This window comes from Melopsittacus undulatus, chromosome 7 (genome assembly GCF_012275295.1).
Source record: "Melopsittacus undulatus isolate bMelUnd1 chromosome 7, bMelUnd1.mat.Z, whole genome shotgun sequence".
Taxonomy (NCBI): Eukaryota; Metazoa; Chordata; class Aves; order Psittaciformes; family Psittaculidae; genus Melopsittacus; species Melopsittacus undulatus.
In genome coordinates this window covers 5,700,798-5,726,786 of record NC_047533.1, presented here as the reverse complement: position 1 = coordinate 5,726,786, position 25,989 = coordinate 5,700,798, and the positions used below count along the sequence as shown (strand labels likewise).

The 25,989-nt window shown below is 43.8% G+C and overlaps 2 protein-coding genes across 2 annotated transcripts in view; one reads left to right on the top strand and one right to left on the bottom strand.

The window, feature by feature from the left end:
• Positions 1-1,549: 1,549 nt before the first annotated feature.
• Positions 1,550-7,162, top strand: LOC101875653 (octopamine receptor-like). Its single transcript, XM_034064780.1, has 4 exons — positions 1,550-1,553; positions 1,678-1,963; positions 4,967-5,143; positions 6,487-7,162. The coding sequence occupies exons 1-4, from the start codon at positions 1,550-1,552 to the stop codon at positions 7,160-7,162; spliced, it is 1,143 nt and encodes a 380-aa protein (XP_033920671.1).
• Positions 7,163-10,993: 3,831 nt separating this feature from the next.
• EIF2AK3 (eukaryotic translation initiation factor 2 alpha kinase 3) overlaps positions 10,994-25,989 on the bottom strand; it is a 46,819-nt gene continuing 31,823 nt past the window's right edge. The window contains exons 9-17 of the mRNA XM_005144611.3: positions 25,458-25,678; positions 25,018-25,130; positions 23,896-24,018; positions 22,567-22,716; positions 20,591-21,359; positions 15,295-15,462; positions 14,684-14,785; positions 12,848-12,910; positions 10,994-12,214 (exon numbers count right to left, since the gene is read on the bottom strand). Of these exons, the coding sequence (XP_005144668.2) occupies positions 12,038-12,214; positions 12,848-12,910; positions 14,684-14,785; positions 15,295-15,462; positions 20,591-21,359; positions 22,567-22,716; positions 23,896-24,018; positions 25,018-25,130; positions 25,458-25,678 (1,886 nt within the window). The 3' untranslated portion in view covers positions 10,994-12,037. The remainder of the gene's footprint in view (positions 12,215-12,847; positions 12,911-14,683; positions 14,786-15,294; positions 15,463-20,590; positions 21,360-22,566; positions 22,717-23,895; positions 24,019-25,017; positions 25,131-25,457; positions 25,679-25,989) is intronic.

The following is a 25,989-nucleotide window of genomic DNA, read 5'->3' as shown; positions in this document are numbered from 1 at the left end:
GAGGAGCAGGAAGGGTGGCCAGGAGTCCTCTAGTGATTCTGTATGAGGAATAAGCAAGTTGGCAAAGGGTCCTCAGCATGACCAAGAGATGATGAGGGGGATGTGGGGGAGATTAAAGAGCCCACCAGTGGCACTGGGAGAGTGGATGGAGATTGATCCTAGAATCATAGGATGGTTTGGGTTGGAAAGGACCTTAAGATCACCCAGTTCCAACCCCCCTGCCATGGGCAAGGACACCTCACACTAAACTTGAGGATGCAGGATGCCTCATCCAATACATGACTAAAGGGCATCAAATGAAACCAGTGGGTGACAGGCTCAAAACAGGCAAAAAGAAGTGTTTCTCTGCACAGCACGTAGCTGAGCTATGTGAGTTGTTGGATAGGAGGTCATGGATGCTAAAAGCCAACATGGGTCATTGTTGGATAGGAGGTCATGGATGCTAAAAGCCAACATGGGTCAAAGGGGAAGCAGGACAGCTTCATGATTTAGAAGTCCTCAAAACCATCTTTAGAGGTAATTCAGGATCATAGGCTGCTGGAAGGAAAAGAAGACATTGGGGAAATCTTACTGCATGCTGCCTTGTTCTTATAATCCTGCTGAGGCATGGGCTGGCCTCTGTGAGACAAGGCATGTTGGATTACATGGATGTTGATCCTGACCCATTCTTGTGCTGCACTCTGTAGTGATGCCCCGGAGATGGGGACTGACCTGAGGGCACTGTGGAAGCAGAGCCCAGTCACAGGAGATGTGGCAGCCTTCGGATATAACAATTTGATATCTGGGAGTATTTCTATGATATCCTTTCCCCCAAAAGTTTTGTCTTTGTTTTCCCATCAGCCACACCAGTGAATGGTGACCTGCTGGGATTGCAGGGCAGCATTCCCACCTTCCCAGGTAACAACAGTTGGTCAAAGTCTGGGAATTGAGCTCTGGACACAAGCACATGGATTTCCTCAACTGAAAAGTCCCCCATTGTGGAGTTGGGAGCCCCTTCTCCCATCTGGGCACAGGAGACATGAGTCTGAAGGCACTGAGACTCAATTACCTGCTTACTTGTGTTAAGTTCTGTGTATGGCCATTGAGACTGCAGGATGGAGCTGCTCACTATGGCACTAAAAAGCTCTGAACTTCAGAGCCTAAAGATGTACCAGGACCATGCAGGGCAGAGAATGTGCTGAGCAATGGGGTTATGAAACCATCCAGCCCGGGCAAGCAGCCCCACTTGGTCTGTGGGTGGCTAAGATGATGATGAGAATGCATAACCATAGGATGGTTTGGGTTGAACAGGACTTTAAACATCATCTGGTTCCAGCACCACACTTTGTGGACAGGGCCTGTTGGGATTTAGCAAAGCTGCTTTCATTTTGGATTCCAGTTGCTTACCTGTCCTCTTTCTGCTCTCAGGATGTTTCTTTTTGTACCCCGCTTCACTGATGATGCATTTCCATGCACAGGCAGGCTTTCAATTGCCATGAAGGACTTCAGCCAGCGCTGTACGTTTATCATCACCTTCAGGATTTCAGACACTTGTAATGCACTGATCACCATGGGTGTGTGGATTTGCCTTGAAGGAAATGAAGCATAAGCATTATTTCTGTACTTCCTTTCTTAGACCTACAAAGTACATGCATCAAAGTCATTGTTTATTGCTTTTTCCTCTTGTCTCTCTTTCAGATTCTAACAGTGGGAAGATGCTGATGGACACAAATGAAACTTGGCTCTCAAATTCCTCCTCTGCTGACTCCTTTGTGGAAGGAGGTGGCAACTTGGCAGGGATTGGCCTGCAGGAGGTGGTCATCGGGCTGGTATTAACCCTCATTGACTTGATCACTCTTCTGGGAAACACAATAGTGTTCATCTGCCCCGTGGTGGAGAAGAGGCTGCGCACCGTCACCTATATGTTTATCATGTCCTTGGCCATGGCAGACTTCCTTGTAGCTTGTCTGGTCATGCCCTTTAGGTAAGATCAGATGGGGGGGTCTGTGTGTGTGCAATGGCATCTCCCCTCGCTTAGTAGCTGCTCTTTGGGTAGAGCTGGATAGAAGTTAATGTGCTGTGCTTGGGGCTTGGCCTTCCAAAGAGCTTAATGGTGGTTGGGGTCTATATGTGCTTCTGTGCCTTAGTTTCCCTATGCTTAATACAGGGTCTCCTTATGGAGAGACTTCCCAAAGGTGTTCTTGCTGTTGGCTACATAGGGATGCTGGCTGCTGATCTGAACTAGATGTGACTCCAGTGCAATGAGTCCCATCTTCCAGGACCAGCTCTGCACTGCACATGGAGTCAGTGGGTTTGCTAGAGGATTTTATGTGCTCTGAGTGTTTGGGGAATGGGAGATGAGGACTGTGACTGGTGTGTGAGCGTTAAGCACAATGTGTTGTTCCTTCTGGAGTTTCAAAGGCAGAGCAGCAAACCACAGCCGTATGTTTTCCCCTCATTTTTCTTATTCAAGAATGACTATTGAAATCAGTGCTGTCCAGTTCTCTGCTTTGCATTTCACACTTCTTTAACCTTGTCTTTTATTTTCTGGTAGTGGAAGGGAGAAGTAAGAATGTTCCTTGCTAGTGTAAGAAAAGGGATGATTTGATATTACTGACTGTGAAAGGCTACTGCAGAGATGTTGTTCTTCATATTCTTGGTGAAATATGGAATTCTGATTGTTCCTTCTGGTTCAGAGAATGTACAGTGGGGTTTGTGGGGAAGGCTGCTGACCTTGCAAATCAAACAGACTAGAAGAACCACAGTCTGCAGGGGGATAACAAATGCCACTGATGCATGGCTTCTGATGCATGTTAGTGCGTGCCAAAGAGAAGGAAAAGAAATGATCTTAGGAGCCAGTTTGACCCAGGAAAACATGACAGAAAGGAAAAACAAGGTCGTTGCTTGGTGCCTTAATTTCATAAGAATAAGACTTCTGTTTTGTTCTGGTTTGGCTCTTGTGCAGGAGCGGTTCAGCTGTGCTTGGCTCCTGTCTGGGTACTCCAGCCAGCCCAGCCATTTCCAGGCTGAATATGTCCAGCTACTCTTCTTTTGTGAGCATAAGTGAACCACTTTGCTCATGCTGTGTGCTTCTTTGGGCTTTTGTTGTTCCTTTTTCACCAGCATCCTGCCCAAGCTACAGAGACCTTTTACATCAGAGAAGAGAGAACAGGTACCGCATTCTGGTACCAGTGGTACCATATTTACAGGTACCCTGTGCTGTAAGAGCATCTGCCAGGTCAAGTGCATCCCACCAGGTGTGTGCTGATGGGAGATAGGGATCTGTGTGCAGGCATGCTCATGACAGCAGCATGGTCTACTTCTGGAAGGCCATGGTGCTCACACCATAGGGTTTGCAGCATCTCTGGGGATAAGAGGGCTTCTGAAGAGTGGGAACAAGGCACCCAAGTCCATTATGGGACCTGTGCTTTGACTTCTATGGGACTCATCTGTAAAAAGAGCCATGAGACCTTTCTATGCGTGTGCAGTGGGACCCTCCATACTGCCCATGTGGAGGCTGGGTATGCTCCAATGTACCCAGCTATCTCTTGTTTGCATTATGTCAGGTTTTGTCAGGTTTCCAAACCCTCTATCTCACCTTTTGTCTGGTTAAACCTCAAAACCCTGCCTGAGATACATGGCTGTCACTCCAGGAAACATCAGGAGTCAAAGAGAAGGAGGACAACTGCTTCACGCAGTAACTGAGTCTCAGTGACTTCAGACTCATGTCCCCTTCTGCGCCCAGCTGGGAGAAGATGCTCCCAACTCCACAATGGGGGACTTTTCAGCTGGGGAAATCCACATGCTTGTGTCCACAGATCTGTTCCCAGAGTGGTGCCACAGGTACCTGGGAAGGTGGGAATGCTGCGCTGCAATCCCAGCAGTTCACAATTCACTGGTGTGGCTAATGGGAAGACATAAGACACACCAGTGTCTGCACAAGGACAGGTTCTGCTATGGGCTGATGTTGGCTTGGATTGTTGTGCAGCATCCTATGCAACAAAAAGCTCCTGGGGCCCTTCATCACCACTGTACCCAGTGTTGTGCTCTAGAACAACCTTCACAAACCACTTTAATGAATCACTGCTAATCAGATGCAGAGCAGGCACTGGTTTCTGACTCCTCTGACACCAAGCTGACTCCTTGTGCCCTGGCAGAGCCCACCTGAACGCACTGCAGCACAGCAGCACCACCTCCTCTGTATTTGCCCAGCAAGCTGTGAAGTTCCAGGATAATTAAAGCTTTGCAGGACCAAGTAATCACTCAGCCTTTCACATGGAATTCACACGTGATGCTTGTTCCAGCAGCACCCCAGGAGCTGCAGAAAGCAGGGGAAAGAAAGGGGAAGAGAATGACATCTAATTGAATGCTATAGAAACGTGCACCAGCCTTCCTACAGCTGCCATAGATTCCTTCCTTCACTGCTCACTTCTTAAAGACCCTTCTTGGCTTTGTTAGACATGAACTTGGTGTAATGTCTGCTTTGTGGTGGTGTGTTCACCTTGCTGAGGTGTTTGTGAGCTATGTAGCATACAAGTTCTACGGGCTTCCTCATAGGATTTAATGTTTTTAACCAGGAGTTAACTTTGAAACATGAGACCAGATGAAAACTGAGTTTTTTTGAGGGGAGAGCATCTTCCATGGCCCAGGAATTGGTTAGAAATCATAAAAGCCTGTTCTACACAGGAAAAGGGGTGACAGACAAAGGTGTGCAGATGTAAATCTGGGGAGCTCTGGGGAGCAAAGCACCTCCCTCAAGGCATCTGCTTGCAACAGGGTGCAGGCAAGAAGCATGGGTTTGGTCTTCTTTAGCCATGCCTCACCAAGGTGCCTTGTGTTGCGCTTTGAGGGTGAATCTCTGCTCTCTGAGCTGCAAACCCACCTTTGGTACCTCTGTGTTGAATCCTGGTGTTAGCACCACGTAGCCTTGAAGACATGCATGAAATGAGTCCTTCCAGCTGTGATTCCCACCTGTTTTCTCTCACAGCATCATTTACGAGGTGACGGGGATGTGGCTGTTTGGGAAGCTCTTCTGCAAAGTCTGGATCTCCTTCGATGTCATGTTCTGCACCGCATCCATTGTCACCTTGTGCTTCATCAGCCTGGACAGGTACTGCTCCGTCGTGACCCCCTACCACTACTCAAGAAGGATGTCCCGTGGCAGGTGAGTGGTGCTGCTCATCACTTTGTGTCCTGCCCTATATTGATCTATATTGACTCAAGACCAAATGAACTATGAACAGTTGCTGCCCAAAAGCAGAGTGATGTGGCAAAAGGATCTTTACACTATTTAAAGCTTTGCAGAAGATTCTCATGGGGTGCAAGAGAAAAGGGGAATGCAGCTGGGCTGCTTTGGTGATGCTCATGGGAATGGGCTTTTTTGAGCTAAGGATGGGTTGCAAAATGGGGTAGAAACAAGTGATATGGCCTGACTCATACCTACAACTTGCAGGCGTTTAGTGGGACTAAGGGAAATAACACCCAGAAGAACACATATAGCAGTAGTCTTCTGCCTCTTCAACTCATGATGCTTTCTGAAGTGACAGTCATATATCTCAGGTAGGATTTTGAGGTTTAACCAGAGAAAGGGTGAGATAGAGAACTTGGAAACAAGGTGAGAAAACCTGACATCATGCAAACAAGAGGGAGCTGGAGTAAAGAGACTGCAGGAATCACAGCGTGCAAAGTAAGTCCTGAAACATGGTAACACTTCCCCATCCCTGGCAGTGCTGAAGGCCAGGTTGGACACAGGGGCTTGGAGCAAGCTGCTCTAGTGGAAGGTGTCCCTGCCCCTAGAAGGGGGTTAGAGCTGGATGAGCTTTAAGGTCCCTTCCAACCCAAACCACTCTGATTCATGGGTGGAAATGCAGAGAAAACAGAATGAGCTTTTCTAAGCTCCTGTCAAAGTTTTATGTGAAACATTGAAATGAGGACTGAAGAGGGGGAAAGTTGTCTAAGGGAGGACACTGGATCTGGAATGCTCTATCAGGTGGGTTCAGGCTCTTTTGGGGAAGTTTTTCCCACTGTAACTCTTCCTGCGTGCTATTTGGGAGCATAGGTCCCTAAGATGAGGAGGGGGCTGCACATCATGCTGTGTTGCAGACCAAGCGCTGCAGTGGTCCTGAGGATCTGGTGCCCATCAGCTCCACTATATTGCTGCTCAGATAATAAAGGCTAGAAACCCAAGTTGAAACCAACCAGGAAAACCTACATGCAGTTGTTTTAAATATAAACAGAAATCCCCTCTGAAACCTTTTCTCCTCATTTTTTTTCAGCCATCCCTTACACCAACCCCAGTTCTGTAAAGCACAGAAACAGTTACCCCATTGTTACAGATATTCGTGTCTGGACCTGTTGTACCCCATCTTTTTCCCTTCTCCAAGCCCTGTGGTACTGCAGAGCAGCAATATCCCACATGGGTTACCATGGGGATTGACTCGTACTACGTGTTTTCAACTCAAAATGGTTCATACCCTCTCTCCCCTCCCTGTCTCTTTCCTTGCACAGATGCATCGCAATGACCTGCATGGTCTGGGTATACTCCTCTCTCATTTCCTTCCTTCCTGTCATGCAAGGCTGGAACGAGATCCCTGGGGTGGACTTCGATGCAGGCAGAGAATGCATCTTTGTCACCAACTGGATTTTTGCCATTGTAGCTTCTGCTCTGGCGTTTTTTGTTCCCTTCATGGTCATGTGCAGCATGTACTTCTTCATCTACCGCGCTTCACGGCTCAAGGCCACCCGGATCGTGTCTCAGACCCTGGAGATCCACTACCACCCCAACAGCAAGCGGCAGAACCACCTGCAGCTGGAGAACAAGGCCACACGGACCATCAGCATCATCATTTCAGTCTTTGTGCTCTGCTGGCTGCCCTACTTTGTCCTCAATGTCTGGCTCGCAGCAAGAGGCACTGACTCCACCAGCACGGTCTTGGTTGATGCATTCAAGATCATCACTTGGTTGGGGTATTGCAACTCCACCATCAACCCGATGCTTTATGCTTTCCTGAACAGGGACTTCCAACGGGCCCTGAAGAAGCTGCTCATCTGCAGGCACAGGTCTCAAGTGGACATTGGAGAAGACATGGTTTCCATAGCCACGTTTTCCAAGACTGCTCCGGACATGGAATATAGCATTACGGTGCCAGTGCCCAATGGTGCTCTGAAAGGCAAACCTAAGTAATAGGGATTCAGAATCAGTTGCTGGAGGGTGGTACAGAAAGTGCCAGAGCACATCCTAAGGGAAAAATAATAGGTAGGAAAATAGGGGAAGGAGGGGCTGGAATATTATAGCTGGGGACATAGGGCAAAAGCGCATTTCTTCATCTTCCACAGTTTTATAAACAAGGAACTTTGATATTTTAGGGGCAACTTGTTATAACTAATGGAGCTAATTCCTTCCTGCCTAATTACTTTATGATGAGCATTTCCTAAGACAAATTCAACCTTCATGAAGGGGAAAACAACATCAGTATGATAACGTGAACTTGTCTCCACGTACATCCTGGTGATCTGCAGTGTAAGGTGGGACAGTGTTTCTCCCTTCTCAAGCCACTGTAGTTCTCACCTTGCAGCTTACATTACAGATTTCATAGAACCATAGAATGGTTCGGGTTGAAGGGACCTTAGAACTCATCCAGTTCCAACCCCTATCATGGGCAGGGACACCTTCCACTAGAGCAGCTTGCTCAGATTTGACTGGTTTTAGTGATTCTGTGTGTGTCAGCCTGTGTATGGGCATTAGGAGGGATGTGGTCAAGGAGCAGAGGTCATGTCTTTACAGAGGCACCACTCTGCAGTCTGGGCTGTTGCTCAGGGTTCAGCTACCTTCGGAGGAGTTCAGAGATTTCAGTGGCTCTCTGTGAATTACCTGTGAGTGCCCTTATGAATTCCAAAGGGAATATCCTATGTAGCAGGCCCCAGTGGATGAGTAGGACTTGCTGAGAGCACTGAGTGCCCATGGGGCTTAAAGGGGACTGCAGGTGACCGGCAGCAAAGAGGGGACATGAAGAGGAATTACTGTGTGTTCTGCACTGTGATATCTATGCCTTACTGGCATGAGTAATGCTGTAGAGTACTGCTGGACTCTACAGCCATAAGAAAAGGATGACGAATGGGAATGATTACTTTTACCACTCCCAAGTGCTTGTCTGGACTTCAAACAACATTAAACATCACTGGCTGCCTGTGGGAGGACCATGAATTGCCTTACCAAAGGATGACCCTGAAAAGACAGGCATGCTCCCAAATGTCTCTGCAGCATCATAACAGCGAGTAAAAGCAAGAGTTGAGCCCATAGGATCACAGACCACTCATACAAAAGCCACTGCTTCCCCTGGCACGGTTCTGATGGGGTCTCACACTGCTTTACATGGGAGTCATTGCACTCAGAGCCTGCTTTTAGACTGATCTTCCATGGACACAAAACACTCGAAGGATGGTTTCTAAAACAGCTTCTTCCGAGTGTTCGCTCAGGTGCAGCCTGAGAAGCACAGGAAACAGTAGAAACATATCCAGGTTAACATTTAATGCTAAAACTCATGGACTGAGGCACTCGGAGGGGTGAAGAACATCACTTTCTTAATAAATGAAGGGGGATGTTAGTAAAAGCCCTGAGTGCTTCTCCTCTTCCAGCTCAAAGGCAGCAGAGGACTGTCCTCAGAGGTGCAGCAAAAAGCACTGCCTGGAGCAACTCAGCTACTGAAGACTCTGGTACAAGCATCAGAAGTTCTCTTTCAAGAGCCTGGTAGAAGAAACAGCCCTGATCTGGGGCTGCAGCACTGGTACTGCTCTTCCTGGAGTGGGTCTCCCAGCTCCTGCGACTTCAGTAACAACATGGAAGCGGTAAGGAGAATAACCACACAATCCTGCCTTTACTCTGGGGGGAAGCACCTAAATCTAGTGGGCACAAAGATGGACAGGGATGGATTTTTGCTTCTGTTACCCAGTTCATTTTGATGAAACAGGACAAGAACTGTGTTTCAGCTCCAGGAGCTAGGAGGGAAAGGAGATGAGGGACAGGCAACAACCTCTGCTAGAACAGGCTGGAACCACAGGGCTGTAGAATGCAGCAGGGCCTAAGACCAGAGCTCCCTTCTGCAGGGCTGTGAACTGGCAGCTAACCTACATGTTCAGACATCCCCCTGCAGAAGACATCGGTAGGAAGGTACATGCTGATTTCCATGGCCACAGGAAGACCTGAGCCAGTCTGATTGTTGGTTTCTAGAAGTCAGTTAACTGAAAGAGGAAAATAAACCTGTCCATCAGATATCAGGGCTGCTATGTAAAGACTGGGGTCTAGTAGACAAGGTAGAAAGCTGCTGCTGTCATCCATACAGAGCTGAGAGAAACCTGCCTTCATGGCTTTCCCTTTGGGATGTGAGCATAGAGCAAATGCATATTAAATCAAGGACTTCAGTCATGACTGACCATTCAGTCTGAGTTGACTGAAGAACATCCGGCAGGACAGGGATGGAACATGGAAGTGTAGTATAACTAAAACCTGACTTAAAGAAGGAAAACATCCTCCAGATAGCCTGGTTCTGAAAAGCTGCCAACATGGAGCTGGTGGGAGTATTGAAGCCCAGCTGCATATTTCCTAGCACAGAGAAGCATCCTCTCTCCCACTGGTGCGGCAGAGGAAGTGGAGTTGCCAAAGGCAGGGAAACGGGTACTTGCAGGCAAGACTTGAAGGAAAATCTCTCTGGGTAGGGAAAGGACTTTCTGAAGCAAAAAAGGAGGAAAGACAGGGACAACCCATGCCAGCATTCAGTGCTAAGAAAGGCAAAGCCTCACTGACATGGGCAGTGAAGAGCTGAGTATGGCTAGGTGCTTTTGTGGCTGGGTATGCACAGTCCAGAGTGGGATTTGAACATGCCTTTGAGGGTAAGTGTAACATTCCAGAATACGCAGACATACCTAGTGTGAGCATGTATAGCATTTGGATACTGAAATGCTGCAGGGTCCTTGGAATAGGCAGCTGCTTACATCCAGCACACATACACAGGGAGTTAAAAATACCATATTCTTAATTTCCTGTGCTCCATCTGTAATCAGTGAACTGGCAGAGAAGCTTCAGAGGTTTCAAACGTTGGCATTTAAATGTGCATTTATAGCTGATGCTAACACGGAAATCCAAAGGAAGAAGACACTTAAAACTGTCTTCTGTTTTAACCCAGCTAAACTCCATCAAGTTCTGGTTTTGATCAAATACTGCAGCATTCTGGCCTCAATTGGACAAGCCAGTATCTAGATCCAAGAGGCTTTGTAATCCACTTCTGCCATATCATAAAGTTGCAGAGTATCAGCTGGTTTAATTGCTAGTCATAGTGTCACACCACAGTAGTGATCCCTTGAATCCAACGTCTATTTAAGAAACTGATTTCAGAGACTACAACTTTTAAGTGATTTAAGCCTGTAAAACAGGAAAATGCATTGATACAAAACCAGTTCTAACACTGTCAGAACTATCCCTTCTTATCATAGAATCACAGAATGGTTTGGGTTGGAAAGGACCTCAAGATTATCCAGTTCCAACCCCCTGCCATGGGCAGGGACACCTCACACTAAACCATGTCACCCAAGGCTCTCTCCACCTGGCCTTGAACACTGCCAGAGATGGAGCATTTACCACTTCTTTGGGCAACCCCATTCCAGTGCCTCACCACCCTCACAGTAAAGAACTTCTTCCTTATATCCAACCTGAACTTCCCCTGTTTCAGTTTGAACCTATTACCTCTTGTCCTATCACTACAATCGCTCTGTAACAGCTGAGAGCTTGCCTCTGTAATCCACTCAGTTTAGAGAGATCAATTCTCTTCTTTCTTCAGGCAGTATCTCACTTCCAAGCAGCATATTCATCTTTGCAGCACCATGTGCACTGTGGGAAGTATGAGACAGGAAAGCAAAGCAAGTTAAGAGTGATGCAGTTCCCCTCCTTGTGTTCCAGCTACACTCGGCTGCCATCTGCAGCCTGCACCGAGCCGGCTCTGAACAGAAGCGAGTACTAAAGTGGTTTCCTTTATAAATAAAAAAGTTTATTAAATCATTTAGACTTGAAAGAAGTCACAATAATTAAATGCACTCCACAATGGCAGCGAGTGCGTTCTGTACACCACCAACCCAAATGGATTGATTCTGGATTTTATAAATAAAAATTACCATATTTACAGGGAGAAATAAAAAGCATGGCATTAGGCAGTTAAATCAGCAGGTTACACAAATAGCCTACCAGTTGATTCCTTAAAAAGTACAAAATCTACAAGGTTACATACGACACGTATGACTTCATTAGGTTTAAGTCTGCAGAATCACAACATTTTCATACATCAGTTTTACTATGGCTCTTTCAACCACTGCCTATAAACCCTCCTTTTCTGAATGGCAAAACCGCTCCTTTTCCTTCTCTACAGGTTTATCTGTATAAAATGCATTCCCTAAGTTCTACTATAGTGCAGAAGTATGAAATGATTTCTTTTAATGACTGGCTATGGAGAGTGACAGTATGTACAACTGTGGTACTTTTTTTTGCTTCAAAAATAGTGCAGCTTCCCAGTTTAGTGACCAGGAACAAAGAGTGGAGTCATAGTTCATTTCAAAATCCTCTTCATTTCACCAAAGAGCAAGTGATCCGGAGAGATGCTCACTAGGCTTAGAGACTGTAATTTGCTCTATAAAAATACAGGATTTTCATTCTATTTACATGTTACAGATCTCTCACTTACCCAGCAAGCTGATATATACAAGCTTCAAAAAACAACCCCCAGTAAACCCCCAAAAAAGGATAATGGAGCACACCATTGGCAAGCACAGTAGCTGGACCCATCCACCTAGGACAGTTAAGGTAAGAAGAATGGAATGTGAAAAGTGTGGTTACTAGTTTTCGTTGGCTTGTCAAAGGAAACCATAAATCTGTCCAACACATCTTACACATTAAACATGGCAAAACCCAAAAGCTGAAGTAAACTGTTTCCAAAGATACACATTCTGCATCATAGGATCCTTCTGCTGAACAATCCCTGTAAGACCTGCCGCGTGGAAGAAGTGATCCTGAGGATAGTTATTTGCTTGGTTGTCTGGAATGTTTGTTTCCTGATAAACTCATTGTCCGTGACCTCTGCCTAAGCACTGGTTTTGGTGGGAGTTCCAAGTCTTCAAATACAGGGTTTTCTATGATTGCTGCAGCCTCTGGTCTTTCAGTGGGACTTGGAGAGAGCATGTCCTTCACCATGGTGTACTAAAAGAAGACACAGCAGAAGTGTTACATGCACCAATTCATATATTCTTTCTAATTTAATGTTCTGTATGAACAAGAGGAAGAAGTTCCCAGTTGCTATCTGACTAATTTGGGTATTAGTGCTTTGGCACACTAGCTGGAAGTGCATTAAATATATGAAAACAGACCACTGGGCATCTGTTAAACTGTCTTTATTGTTAAGGACAACAATCAATTTGGCAAATCAAATCTGACCCAAGATTCAATAGTTATAAAACCTTTCTATTATTTGCAATCAAAAAACCAGTTAAAACATATGTAATATAATTTGTGTGTAATTGTTTGCTTCAGTACTTTGTGTGAATGCAGATTTGTTGTAAGAAACCATGTCAGGATGTATGTGAAATGAATGACAAAGGGAAGTCAGGTATAGTTACTGGAGGTAAATTGTGTGACAAAAGTATCATCATCCACATTATTGTAATATTATAGCTTCAAAAAGGAGGAAAGTACAGGGATAGAGGGAGGAATCTTAATAACACAAAAGCTCTTTTTTCCCCCTCCTTTTTTTACCTGCAAAGCAATTGAAAAGCAAAGAAAAAAGCAACACTCATTAAACAAAAAGCTACCATTAACAGTATCAGATGCACTTACCTCTTGTGCATATTTCTGAATGAACAATGGTGGGAACTTCAAATTTCTAACATCACTTAAGGTCTGCAAGAATATTAAGAAAAACATGTAACTTTTCCAAAATACCATTCTCTAGTACTATTACTCTTTCATTTTTAAAAGATATGTAGACTATTCAAACAAACCAGCCTGATGGAAAAAAGTAATTGTTTAAATCATATAGCACTCCAGACTGGTTTGTGTTGGAAGGGACCTTAAAGCTCATCCATTTCCAACGCCCTGCCATGGGCAGAGACACCTTCCACTAGACCAGGTAGCTCCAAGCCCTGTCCAGCCTGGCCTGGTTTAAAGTCTTGCTGTAGTGGTTAAAAATCACAACATGTTTAAAATAGGCAAGTTCCTGCTTCCTATTCCTATTAGGAATAGTGTTACAAGAATTCTGATCTCTGCAGTTTTAAATCAGATACACAAACTTGTCCTTTCTCAATTGGGCTAAACGAATCTGTGCACCACCCATAATCCTCAAGCTCATTTACATCAGCATGAGGAAACATGACCAGATCTGTCTCAACAACGTAAGCACTAGTCTTTAACCTTTATGGACTAACGAGTTGATATATGAGCAGTTTTGAAAGCAGATCACGCTGTGTTTCTGTGTCCTTTACAAGGCGGCTGGTCTCCTTCTGTGTTTCTTTCATAACCAGCACATCAGCTCCACCTAGTGACAGTATTTTCCCCATGTTCTGCCACACCATTAGTTGCACCAGGCTACCTTACTCCAGCATGTTTTTATCATAGAATGGTTTGGGTTGAAGGAACCTTAAAGCTTTTCCAGTTCCAACCTCCTGCTACGGGCAGGGACACCTTCCACTAGAGCACCTTGCTCCAAGCCCCGTCCAACCTGGCCTATCGAGGATAGCTCTTTACAGGGTATGTGCTTCAGTAAAACTGATTTTAAGGACATTGAAATCGGTTTCAGTGCAAGGGGATCAAATTCAGCACTGCCATTCCTTGTGTACTCTTTTGTACCATAAAACCCCAGAGCATTTTAAGCAAGAGAATTCAATGCCAGCATAGGTAAAGCACTTGGTCAGGCTGAATTCATGGTGGGGTTCAAGCTGCTTCTTACATCTCTGCTGAAAACAATCCATCTTTACATGAGAATTTACCCCCCTCCCAGGAACATATACATTCTAAATACAAGTTATAATGACTCTTTCTTTCTTGCATAGGCCACTGTTTATGACATACTCAAAGAAAAACCTTCTTGGCTGCAGCCCCTGTTCCCTGTGAACTTGCTCCTGAGCAAGATGGATCTCACAGCCATTTTAACAGCAAGCAAGAGTTGTAATGCCCCATCAAACAGCCCAAATTCACGTTTCATGCAATGAAGGTAACCAGTTACTGGGAAGATTGTGCTTGAAGCTGGGTGAGACTCACAGCCAAGACTTACTATAGGAAAAGGAACAGCAGTTCATCACTATATGCTCTGAGTGGAAAAGCACTGCAGATGCAAATGAAAGAAGAAATAAAAATGCACAGCATGGTTCCAATTCCTGAATGCAAATCAAGCTGGTAGGCTTAAAGTCACAAGCTATATTTGTTGCTTGAATTCTTGGCTATCCTAGTTCAATAGTTTCTCTTATTTGGCTTGACAACAGAAGAGCTTTGTAAAGAAATTAAGGCCTCAATTCAACTGCACACATTAGGAAGGCTGCTATTTGTTTTCGGTGATTCAGGGGTCTGTACAGGCTGATAAAGAAGCTGTGCTCCTGACTGCAAGACTTGTCAAAAGTGACAAGAACCTCTTGCAAGTGTCTCACCAAGCAAACAGCCACTTTAAACAAATATACATACCCTGACCCTCTCCATCTGTGTGCTGAATGGGTAAAGCAGCTCAAAGAGAATCAGTCCCAAAGAAAAGATATCCACCTTGTGTGAATAAGTGTTCCCACAGATCTGGAAATTCAAAACGAGGGTTAGGTCAGTCAAGCCACTCACTGTAGGTTACTATGCACAACACAAACAACACCTTTCAAGTTAACATATGGAAGTGATTGGCCCTATGCAGAGCTAAAAACTAGAGGACAGGCACATGATGAGTGAGCAAGGTCCTGATCACCAGCTCCTCTTTACAGACCCAACTGCAAAGCAAGATGTTCCAACTTGCACAATAGCGTGTCCTCGCTCAATTAAATTCAGTGTTACACAGTTATTTAGTACATGAAAAACAACTGAATGTGTCCAAGTACAAATCATTACTCACTTTCTTCCCCTATAATAAATGCATATATTAAAATATTAATTTTGGAATTCAATTTAGTTCAAAACTCTACTTTGATGACAAAGAATTTAATTAACTTGATTGCAACAATTTACGGGAAGGAATTCTTGATCTTTTGAGCTCCCAGGAATCCAGGTGACTTCCAGGCACTACCAGATATAACTTTAGAACACAGAGTACAAACCTGCTCTGGGCTCATGTAGAGTTTGGTCCCTACTTGTCCTGTGTGTCTGGCATAAGCTGGCATTGGGGTGAGTACAGATTCCTCCTCCTCATCTTGGTCCATAGCAGTTACCAGTCCAAAATCCCCAACTTTTACTATGTCATCCATTGTGAAAAATATATTGGAAGGCTACAAAAACAAACAGGTAAAAGGAGAAAAGAAAAAGTAAGTATTAAACACATCTCAGTGTTTCAGAAGATACAGCACTTTGTTCTAATTCAAATAAACCATGCCGTCAAGGCTAAAAACACTCATTAAACATCAGGTTAGCAGCACCAACTGATAATCTTAGCTATTCACAAGAAATTAATTACTCCTGCATCAAACAGTCTCCCTTTTCCCGAAACTCAGACTGCTCATTTCTTGTCATCCCATAGAGGTTTACTGGCACTACATGGGTCTGCTGAGTAACATACACATAAGTCAACAGCTGTTGGGAACAGCACAGATAAGTTATCCAACTCTCCATCACATGGCAAATTCACACCAGATGCTGGGGTTCTAACTTCAAGTCTTTTTTATTGTAATCTCTGAGTGCTAAACTCCTTTGCCAGCACACAGCACGTCATCTTAATGTTAAGCTGTAGATACCGTGGAAATCTGGGAACAGGGTTAGGGTTAGGGTCTGCTTGTCAGTTGGTGCCATGCAGTTTAACTGTGGGAATATCTGTCTGCATAACCATTACAAGTTTATTTTTGATGGAAGCTCAAGAACTTTGCAATTCATAAGAGCAGCAACAGTGATAATGTGGCTTAATAGTGATTACGTGTCTTAACAGTGATGATAAGGCTGGTGGTACCAGCTTGTTTCCCAGGTACCACCATCCTTGGCTTAAGCTACTGATAAGAGAGCCTGGAACGGAGATGCCCCCTTGGTAATGGTACATATCCGAGATGGTTTTTCAAGAGACTTACATCCTGGCTGATAAAACAGAACACACCAAATGAATGACTATTGCTCTGAGACATGACTGCTCCACCTCAGTTACAAATAAAGCCAGGCACACAAAGTTCTGGGAGAACAGAGTGATCCTGCAGGAAGAAGCAGCAGGATTATTGCAGTTCTGGTGTCCTCAACATAAGAAGGACATGGAGCTGCTGGAACAAGTCCAGAGGAGGCCACGAGGATGATCAGGGACTGGAGCACCTCCCGTATGAAGACAGGCTGAGAAAGTTGGGGCTGTTCAGCCTGGAGAAGAGAAGGCTGCGTGGAGACCTCAGAGCAGCCTTCCAGTATCTGAAAGGGGCTACAAGGATGCTGGAGAGGGACTCTTCTTTAGGGACTGTAGTGATAGGACAAGGGGTGATGGGTTGAAACTTAAACAGGGGAAGTTCAGGTTAGATATAAGGAAGAAATTCTTTACTGTAAGGGTGGTGAGGCACTGGAATGGGTTGCCCAGGGAGGTTGTGAATGCTCCATCCCTGGCAGTGTTCAAGGCCAGGTTGGACAGGGTGATATGGTTTAGTGTGAGGTGCCGCCATGGCAAGGGGGTTGTAACTGAATCATCTTAAAGTGCTTTCCAACCCAAACCATTCTATTATTCTATGTATAGGGGAAGGGCTGAGGTGTGGTAAAGAGGCAGTGGTGCTGAGCACACTCCTCTCAGGGCTCCTGGACCTTTGAGGCTCGGTGAACATGGTCCATCCTTTGTTGACATAAACCCTGGAACAGGAGGGGGCAGACAGATAGAGGGCAATACTCTTCCACAACATTAAAGGACTACAAAGCTGACCTATTTCAAAGTCCACCTGACTTCCTCAGTAAAAGACGAACGCACACTGTGCAAGAGAAAGAAACAGAAAAAAGGCTTTTTGGTGGGTTTTCTTTTCATGCAACGGCCAGCTCTGAGATAAGCACTACAGAAATAATTAGATGAAACTTGTTAGTTCCACAGTGCCCACATCCTGCCTCTCAAACTGCCTTCTGAGCCAGGTCTTATCTCCTGCTGCAGTTTCCTGTAACCAGTATCATGCCCTTCAGAGTTGCAGCTCAGTGCACAAAAGCTACTACCCTGTGAATCCACAGCATCTCCGGGCTGTCTCTGAGGCATTTATACAGCACCCACCCTCTGACTGCACACCCACGTTGTTAAAAATCTGTGTATCAGAATGTTAATGCTCAAGGCACAAACGTCTCCGTTAGGGATTTGTAGCCCATTGCCTTGATCTCCCTTCGCCGCCTCCTCCAACAAACACATCAGGAGTCAACAAGATCTGTCTTGCTTCACAGAGTGAGACTCTTTAACAGGAAGGTTGAATTCTCAGACTTTTCTGGCTGAAAACAGGTCCTGAATAGGCTGGCATGTAGTTGACAAATTAAGGTGAGTGGATTACAGAATCATCATAGACCGGTTTGTGTTGGAAGGGACCTTAAAGCTCATCCAGCTCCAACCCCTGCCATGGGCAGGGACACCTTCCACTGGAGCAGCTGCTCCAAGCCCCATGCAACCTGGCCTTGAGCACTGCCAGGGATGGGGCAGCCACAGCTTCACTGGGCACCCTGTGCCAGCACCTCAGCACCCTCACAAGGAAGAGCTTCTTCAGATTTAAACAGGAAAGATTTAGGTTCTCTGCTCTTGCAAAGTAGCAGCAAAAATAAGCCATCAAGATCACACTGGGAAAAGGAAGTCTAAGGCAGGTGTGTGCAATTCTGATTCAAATAAAAATAATAAAATCACCCTCTAGTTTAGTTATCTGTATAAAGTTAGTTCTCTCTTGATTCTTCAGTCAGAATTCCACAGACACGAGGAAGTTACTCATACATTTGGATCACCACTATTTAATTCAATTAATGCTGCAAAATACATCTAAGACAGTTCTTGCAGCTCTATGAACCTCATAGTTTCTTTTGAGCTGTCAAGCATGACCAAGAGCTTATTCTTGATTCACTTGGCAGACAAGACTTCTATTTCTGTACTTCAAAAGAATCTGAACTGTGACCTATTCGCTTGCCTAAACTCCTGCCCCCTTGTTCTTATCATAGAATCATAGAATAGTTAGGGTTGGAAAGGACCTTAAGATCATCTAGTTCCAACCCCTGATGAGCAGGAGCCCAATTAATGCATCTCAATGTGCACTGTTCATTTCAATATTTACAAGATATTCTTAAAGCTTTTTATAGGCATGCGTACAGATTTATTTTAACATAGACCAAGCAGGCTTTGTTCATGCCAATGGGAGCAAGATGTGACCTCTGCTATCAGCCAGCTCTGCCTCTAGCAAAGATAAAACAGCTTTGCAAGTTGTTTGCCTGCTAGTGCTGGATTGGATGGATGACCAATCTCTTGGGCATATTACAAAATTAGGTGAGATCTGTTCCAAGGGGCTTCTAAAAAGTATAGAAAACCCCTAAACATACTGGTGGTTTGATCAAATTAATACATAATGGACAAATAAACTTCTGGGATCCAAGAATAACACCTATACACATATGGCAAGCTTTCTGAAGCAGGAAGTTGTTCATTCAGAGGGAGCATTTCAGAGTTGTCTATACCAAGTAAGCAAAATGAAATCTCTTGTTCAAATTGATGCCAGCATTGAACTTTCAAGCTGTTCCAACAAAAGGCTAGACAGGTGCTGATAGAACTACCAGTTTTAAGTGAAGATCTACATAAGCGTTACTGAACAGTGATTGGAAGCGAGACTCCAGAGTCACAACTGACAGTATTGTTAAGGAAGGTTATTTATGAACATGCCCAGCAACATGTTAGTATGAGGATTTAATTACTTTTCTGGTCAGCTTCTTAAGCACTGAAGATTTGACAGATAACTGCTTCCAGGGAATTGCTTAATGCTGATGGAGAAGAAAATACTTGGATGGGTTAGTGAGTTGTTTTAACTTTGAAGTATCCTTTCAGTGATCTCACATCTAAGATGGCATTACCTTTCATCTCTGCCAATACCAAATGATTACCATCTGAGAAGCAGCAACAGCAGTTATAATAATTTCAGTATTAACTCCACTGAGGGAGGTACTAACTCCTCCTCAAAGCAGGAAGGTGAAACGGGAACTACCTCTCCACCATTTGTCAAAAGCAACCCATTTCTTAGAGCTTCGCAATTCTTCTTCAATTGAATTGTGGCATTTGGTAACGCATACTGACGCTTCCAGTGCTAGAAGTTCAGCAAGATTAGGCACTAACACAAGACCAGAAGCAAAATGAAAGGAAAGGTACAACGTTACTCCTGACTTTGGTTATGTTAAATGCCAGAGGTAAAAAAACAGCTTTCCAAGTCTTAACTGTCTGGATGTTATCAGACATTAAGAAGATCATGAATCCTTCAAAAACCCACACTGTGATAGCTGACACTGACTCAGAATTCAACCCTAAGACAGTTTACACTTCGATCCTACAGCAGCAATACTTTATTACTTTCTCTAACATGCTGCTCTTCAGCAGTATTGCTATAGAAAGAAGATGGAAAATACCAGAATTAGAATCATAGAATCATTTAGGTTGGTAAAGACCTTTAAAGATCATTGAATCCAACTGCACTCAACACTGCCAAGTATCTGCTCCACTTGAAATGGTCAAACAGGATCCAAAATAGTTTTCTTTGCCACAGAGCTCAGCAATGACCAATCCTGTATAAAGAACCTGAATTAAAAGTGCCATAAACCAAATGCAACTGATGTGTACCAGGTACAAGAAGTCTTGCTGTAAGGAAGACTTAAATTGCAATAAGGAATGATTGATGTTTATTTCCTGGAGCACTGCACCTCCACATTATGGTACAGATGTTAACTCAGCTTTTGTAACACTCAAGCTGAGGTCATTGGTAAGAGCCAACTATCTTAGCAGGATTTGTCTTCAGTGCCATGTTACTCCCACACCCAAAAACCATGTTACCTGTATCCACAGCCTCATGATCTCTCATTTTAAAGCAGACATCAGCACTGAGCTGAACAGCCTGGCATGGCTGTATCCAGAGCAGTCAAACTTGCAATTGTTGATGCTCAAGTGTGTAACGCAGTGGAGGGACAACTACCCTGTGATGCCATTTGAGTCAATCCATGTGCTTTGGGGAACTTTAAAGCACTAGAGACCTTTGTATGATACTCTAGGCACAGATAATTCTATGATAGCTCCAGAGATAATCTCAGAGTAGTAAACCTGAGAACGTTTGCCTATAGGACACAGGCAGTGAGAAAACCAGTGTCAACCAGAATTTGGGAAGTTCAAGCATTCAGTGATGATCAGGCCAATAAATAAGGTAAAACCCAACCCATTTCCTACAGTAACCTATGAATACAAACCTTGAGATCCCTGTGCATCAATCCTTTGCTATGCAGAAAGTCAACCGCTTCAGCTATCTGCAGAAATATCTGCAGACACTCTGTCCTTTCCCTCTCCTCTATCATGCACCTTCTGCTCATCCAGTCTTTAAGGTTCTCTTTCCGGCAGAGCTGCATCTGGATGTAAAGATACACCTTTGGAGAGGTGGGTTTGACTTTTTCTGCAATATTTTTAGAAAGGTCCAGGCTTAAACTTGTTGGCCTTGGTGGAGAAACAGAGAGGGGACTTCCTGAAGCAGACTTCTTGTTATCAGATTCCTCTGGACTTTTGGCCTTCTCCTCAGAAAGACCCTCACCGCGTGAAACACCGACTTTATCTTCTTTACTAGAAGCGTTTCCACAACCAGAATCCTCAAACACGATAGAAGAGGAGGTCCCCTCCTTCAGGTGTACAACAGGAACAGCCGAGGAACATGTTTCCAAGGAGTCACACAGCTCGTTATTGTTGATAGTGCTGTCTTCTACATCACAGCCAGTAAGGACACTGTCCTGAAGGTTCAAGAGTGGATCTTCTGACTGGTGTAAGTCCCTGTTGTCCGTCTCAGAAAATTCCAGAGGGGAAAACTGGCTTTCAGATGAATCAAAGTGACCACAGGGTATTCCAGAAGACCCTACCCTCTCCCAGGAAGTGGCAATAACTTCAACGTGCTCCTTTGTAGAAAATGGCTCTGTTCTGATCTTAAATGATGGGACATCCATTGGACTGGGAGAACTGAGTGGCCAGTCAGTGCTGGAAGAAGAAAATCAAGAGGTCATTACTACAGAACTTCATTCCACTAAAGATGCATGTTTAGGAGCTCAGGTTTTAACAACTGCTACCTCTCAGAACCATGTCGTACCCTCATAGTAAATGATTAGCCAAGGGTGGGAATCACTAATAACAAGGATTTAGCATGCATTTTTCTTAGGAGGATAATCCTTTCTCACTGAGTGTTGATAAAGGAAGATCTGGCAAGCTCTGCTGCCTGGATTCCCAATGTGCAATCAGGCTTATCTTCAGCTGGAAAAAATTCAGTCCTATAGAACATGCATTGCAATGACTATTTAAAGTGCCTTGGCAGAATTACAGCTGCAAAATGTTAATTTGATGCCTGAAATATAAAGGTTACTGTATTCTAAAATCATTAGGCATGTAAGGATGTTATTATGAGACCACTATTATTTGTATTAGGCCTCATTCTTTAACTGCTAAAATACACCCACTTTTTCCCTTCTCTTAACATCCTCCAACTCCTTTATCCAGTTTTCCATTTTTAACCTACTCCTACCAAGCTTTAGAAATAGTCACTCTGATTATCCCTCCTATTTCTGCTAAAATAAACTCATTGCAGCATTGGAGTACTGAATCAGATCCATCTAAACCAAGCCAACAACAAGGAAGAAAGCAGTGCAAAGGAACAAAGAGGACAGAGATGCAGAAGTTTAAAATTGAATCACAGTAGCAATGCTCCAACCTTCCAACCACCCAAAGATTCAATGACAGAATTTAAATTAGGAACAAGATGCTTCCTAAATTGAAAGAAAGATGTTAACACAACAGAGGACCCAAAAAGGTCCAAAGATGGTGGTGAGGCACTGGAATGGGTTGCCCAAAGAAGTGGTAAATGCTCCACCCCTGATAGTGCTCAAGGTCAGGCTGGACAGAGCCTTGCACAACATGGTCTAGTGTGAAGCGTCCTTGCCCATGGCAGGGGGTTGGAACTTGATGATCTTAAGGCCCTTTCCAACCCAAACCATTCTACGGTTCAATGATAAATCAAGAGACATTATGCACAAGAGTGAAATATTTGTACTTGTTCAATTGAAAGGTTGACACAGTAAGTTAATAACCATCTCGTTCCTACACAGTCTTTCCATCTTCCTGGATCATCTACCGGTTCTGCAATTCTGTTGATGCACAACCTCAAACTCAATTGTTAAAAACCCCCATGAATTACCTTTCATCTTTTAACCACTGTTCATCCATCTTTTCCTGCCATCTCTCCGGTGGAGCTTCCAGCCACGCATTGAAGTACCGCACAATACCTGGATGCTCAAGTTTAGCCAAGGCCTTGACTTCTCGCATCACCTTTTCACGAGCCAGTTCCCTACAATGTGGGGTGAGGAGAAAAATAGAGACATGGTCACATAGAGCAACAGAAGAGTACAGAAACTTCTGCAAAGGAATTTAATCAAAGCTATGTCTCAAATTCCCCAGAGTAACTCCTTTAGGTTAGAAGCATGGAGGAGCAGTGTGTGCTCATAATGGCTAAGTATTTAGTCATCCCTTTTCAAATTACAGGCAGCAAAACTGAGAAGAAAAGGTTCATCTTGCTCTTAGCTGTTTACAGGATAGAAAAAACACCACGAAACAGCAATAGTCTACAGGGATGTAGAAGACACTGACACAAAAGAAGACAGACAGCAATACCTTAGTATTTCTTTTGTACTTGGTATAACATAAGCAGACTGCATAAAGACTATCTCCATTCTATGCACAGGAAAGCAAATAGCCTGCTGTTTATTGAGGTAAATAATTTCTCTTCTTAAGACTGAAACTGGATCAAATGAAGTCAGATGGTTTTATTTAATGGATTTGAATATGCTTGGAAAAGAAGAATTTAGGCTACCTTAAATTTCTGAACAAAACCTTTAATCTTAAATAGTCACACTTATTTAATGCATTCAAAAAAGTAGTCATTCTAGATTTGATAGCTTTACCCCCTCCCTCTACTGGCCTGCCTGTTGCTGTTCTAACTTGAGATATCCAGAAGCAGTGTCTCCCATCTCCCACTAAAAGGAACTGCTGCAAGCTCTGTGTAGGGTAATTCAGCAGCTTGGCTTGACCACCTATGACTGAAAGAAAAGGTAGGGGTTGTGGGACCGGAAAATGAAACAAATGGACAAATGGAGTCAGAAAAGGAAGAGAAGGTGAAGTAGGAAAGGTAAGGAGAGGAAGGAGAGAAGCAAATTAACAGTGCTACAAATAACTGGTCCTGTTATCAAAGGCTCTATTCATCAAGGAAATCAAAGGAGTTCCCAAGTAGTTGCAGCATCCTCACAAGTGTCCTGCTATGCAAGTATTTTAGCCAGGCAGGTCACCCTTCTGCTGTGATCGCACATGCCAAATTCTTAGTGCCAAAAACAAGCCAGCCCCCCCCTTAAAAGGTATGCAATTCATCCTAATGAAATATCTGGGACATCAGTTCAGGAACAGATGGTTCAGTGTAGGATGGGATCCCACCATTCATTCATTACTTCTGTATCTCAACAAACTCATTCATTACCTGTTAGGTAAACGGATCCTTTTGATAGCATAGTTGCAGTCATCCACTTTATTTCTGGCTTCAAAAACAACTCCAAAGCCTCCACGACCCAGACACTGAATTGGTTCAAAATCTGTTAGATATCTGGGAGGAGGATGTGAGGAAGGGAGGATAGGCAAGAAAAATGCATTAGTATAGACAGAAAAATAACTTATGACTAAGAGTGAAATATTTTTGTACAGGCAAAACATGTTAATCGACTTGAAGCATTTCTTATCTGTTTTCCTGTTCACCCACTGAGGCAACCAGATGGTTACCTACTTAAGAAATGGACTGAGATGCTGAGTTGTGATAGACACTGAATAAGGGCATAATCAGCAAGTTCCTTTATGCATGTGCATGACAAACTGAAGAGGTTTTTCAGAGTATTAGGTACATACTGGATTATGGGTCACAAGTATGTAGCCTAAGTTTCTATACCCAAAATAAGTGGTGTCAGCTAAGTACTTTCTAAGTCCCAATGTGTCTTTAACCCCACCTCAAATACCTATTTCTGCAACTAGTCTTCAAAGCATCCCTTCTGAAACGTCTCTGTTCTTCAATCTCATTTTCTTTCTTATTCTTCCTCATTTTCTATACTCCAATTCTTACTTGCAGTAAGCTGCAAATGTTCAGGAGATGATCACATTTTAACCAGAGTATCATAACATTCCCCTATACACCCTTCTGTCTTAACCAACTCCTTCACAGCAGGAGCAAAGGTGTGTTCCAAATACAGCCTGCTTATTCTGCAGAGCATTGTGTTTCCATCTGCAATTGCCTTTTTCTACTTTAATCCATAAACACAGAAACAAAGGGAGTGAACACTACTCATAACCTTCAAGAATCAATCTTCCATTTTACGTATCAGTACGAAACAGGAGAGCAACATTCCTGATCACAGGTATCCTGTAGACTCCCTGGGATTGCTTAGACTAATCATAACTGCAATCTCCCATCAATAATGGGTGACAGGGTTCTTTATGCTTGGTGCCAATCATCCTGAGAAGTTGGAGGACTAGAGTACAAAAGAACAAGTGAACACCTACGCTTCCCTCCACATAGACTACAAGCCCTGTACATGTTGTGTTGAACTGAGCTCACCTTGACACATATCCAGAGTTCTTGACATCACTCCAGCTGCTCTCTTTAACATCTCCACAAGTGGGCTCATATTTACTATCAGTCTGACACTGTGTTTCAGATTCCTTCCGCAGCTAGCAAGGATGGCCAAAACAAGAACAAAAACCAAACACATTCAATTCCTTATGTTTGCACTCTTAGAGGTGGTGTTTAATTTCAGTGTAAGTATCTCCAAAGACATCAGGCATGGCTGAAGCAGGCATAATCTGCTTACTGAAGCAGTTAAACAAATTATACATAGCAGCTGACAGCCTTCATGGATAGATTAAACAATAAGTTTAGGCTTTTGATTCTGTCATCTCAGTAGTTATTAACTTACTGCTACCCATTGCAGACTCAAAACTGAAAGGAAAGGCTGCAGTGACACCTTTTGTACTTGGGATTCAGAAACAAATACTTACTCTGCCATAGGGATGGGGATGGAAAAGTTTGCGCACAATAAAAGTTGTGGCCACAATGCAAAAGATAATGGTGCCAACAATTTCTTTCCACCAGTGAAGCAGCAGAACAGGATCCTTTTTACGAATGTTCTTGTAGTTTGTATCCTCAAAAAACCCAACGGTGATCTGGGTGCTACGTTTGTTTCTCTCTCTCTTGTAGTAGGGTAAGTAATAACCGTTATCTGTGGATAAAAGACACAAGGAGGGCATAGATTTTTACTTGTAGGTAACTACAAAACAATTTTGTGTTCTCATTAACAGGTCTTCTCAACAGACAAGGGGTATTTTTGTCTATGTGCCCTATAACTTTAAATGGCACCTAGTAAATTCAGTTAATCAAGGTTGTGGATTCCATGGCAAGTAGGTCTCACATCAAAAGTTTACCACTTCAGAAGGCCTGGACCACTCATAGCTTTATACCAGAATATCTTCCATATGGAACACTTTATATTGCCAGGATGAGTCTCTATAGACTGTTATCAAATTGTGAAAA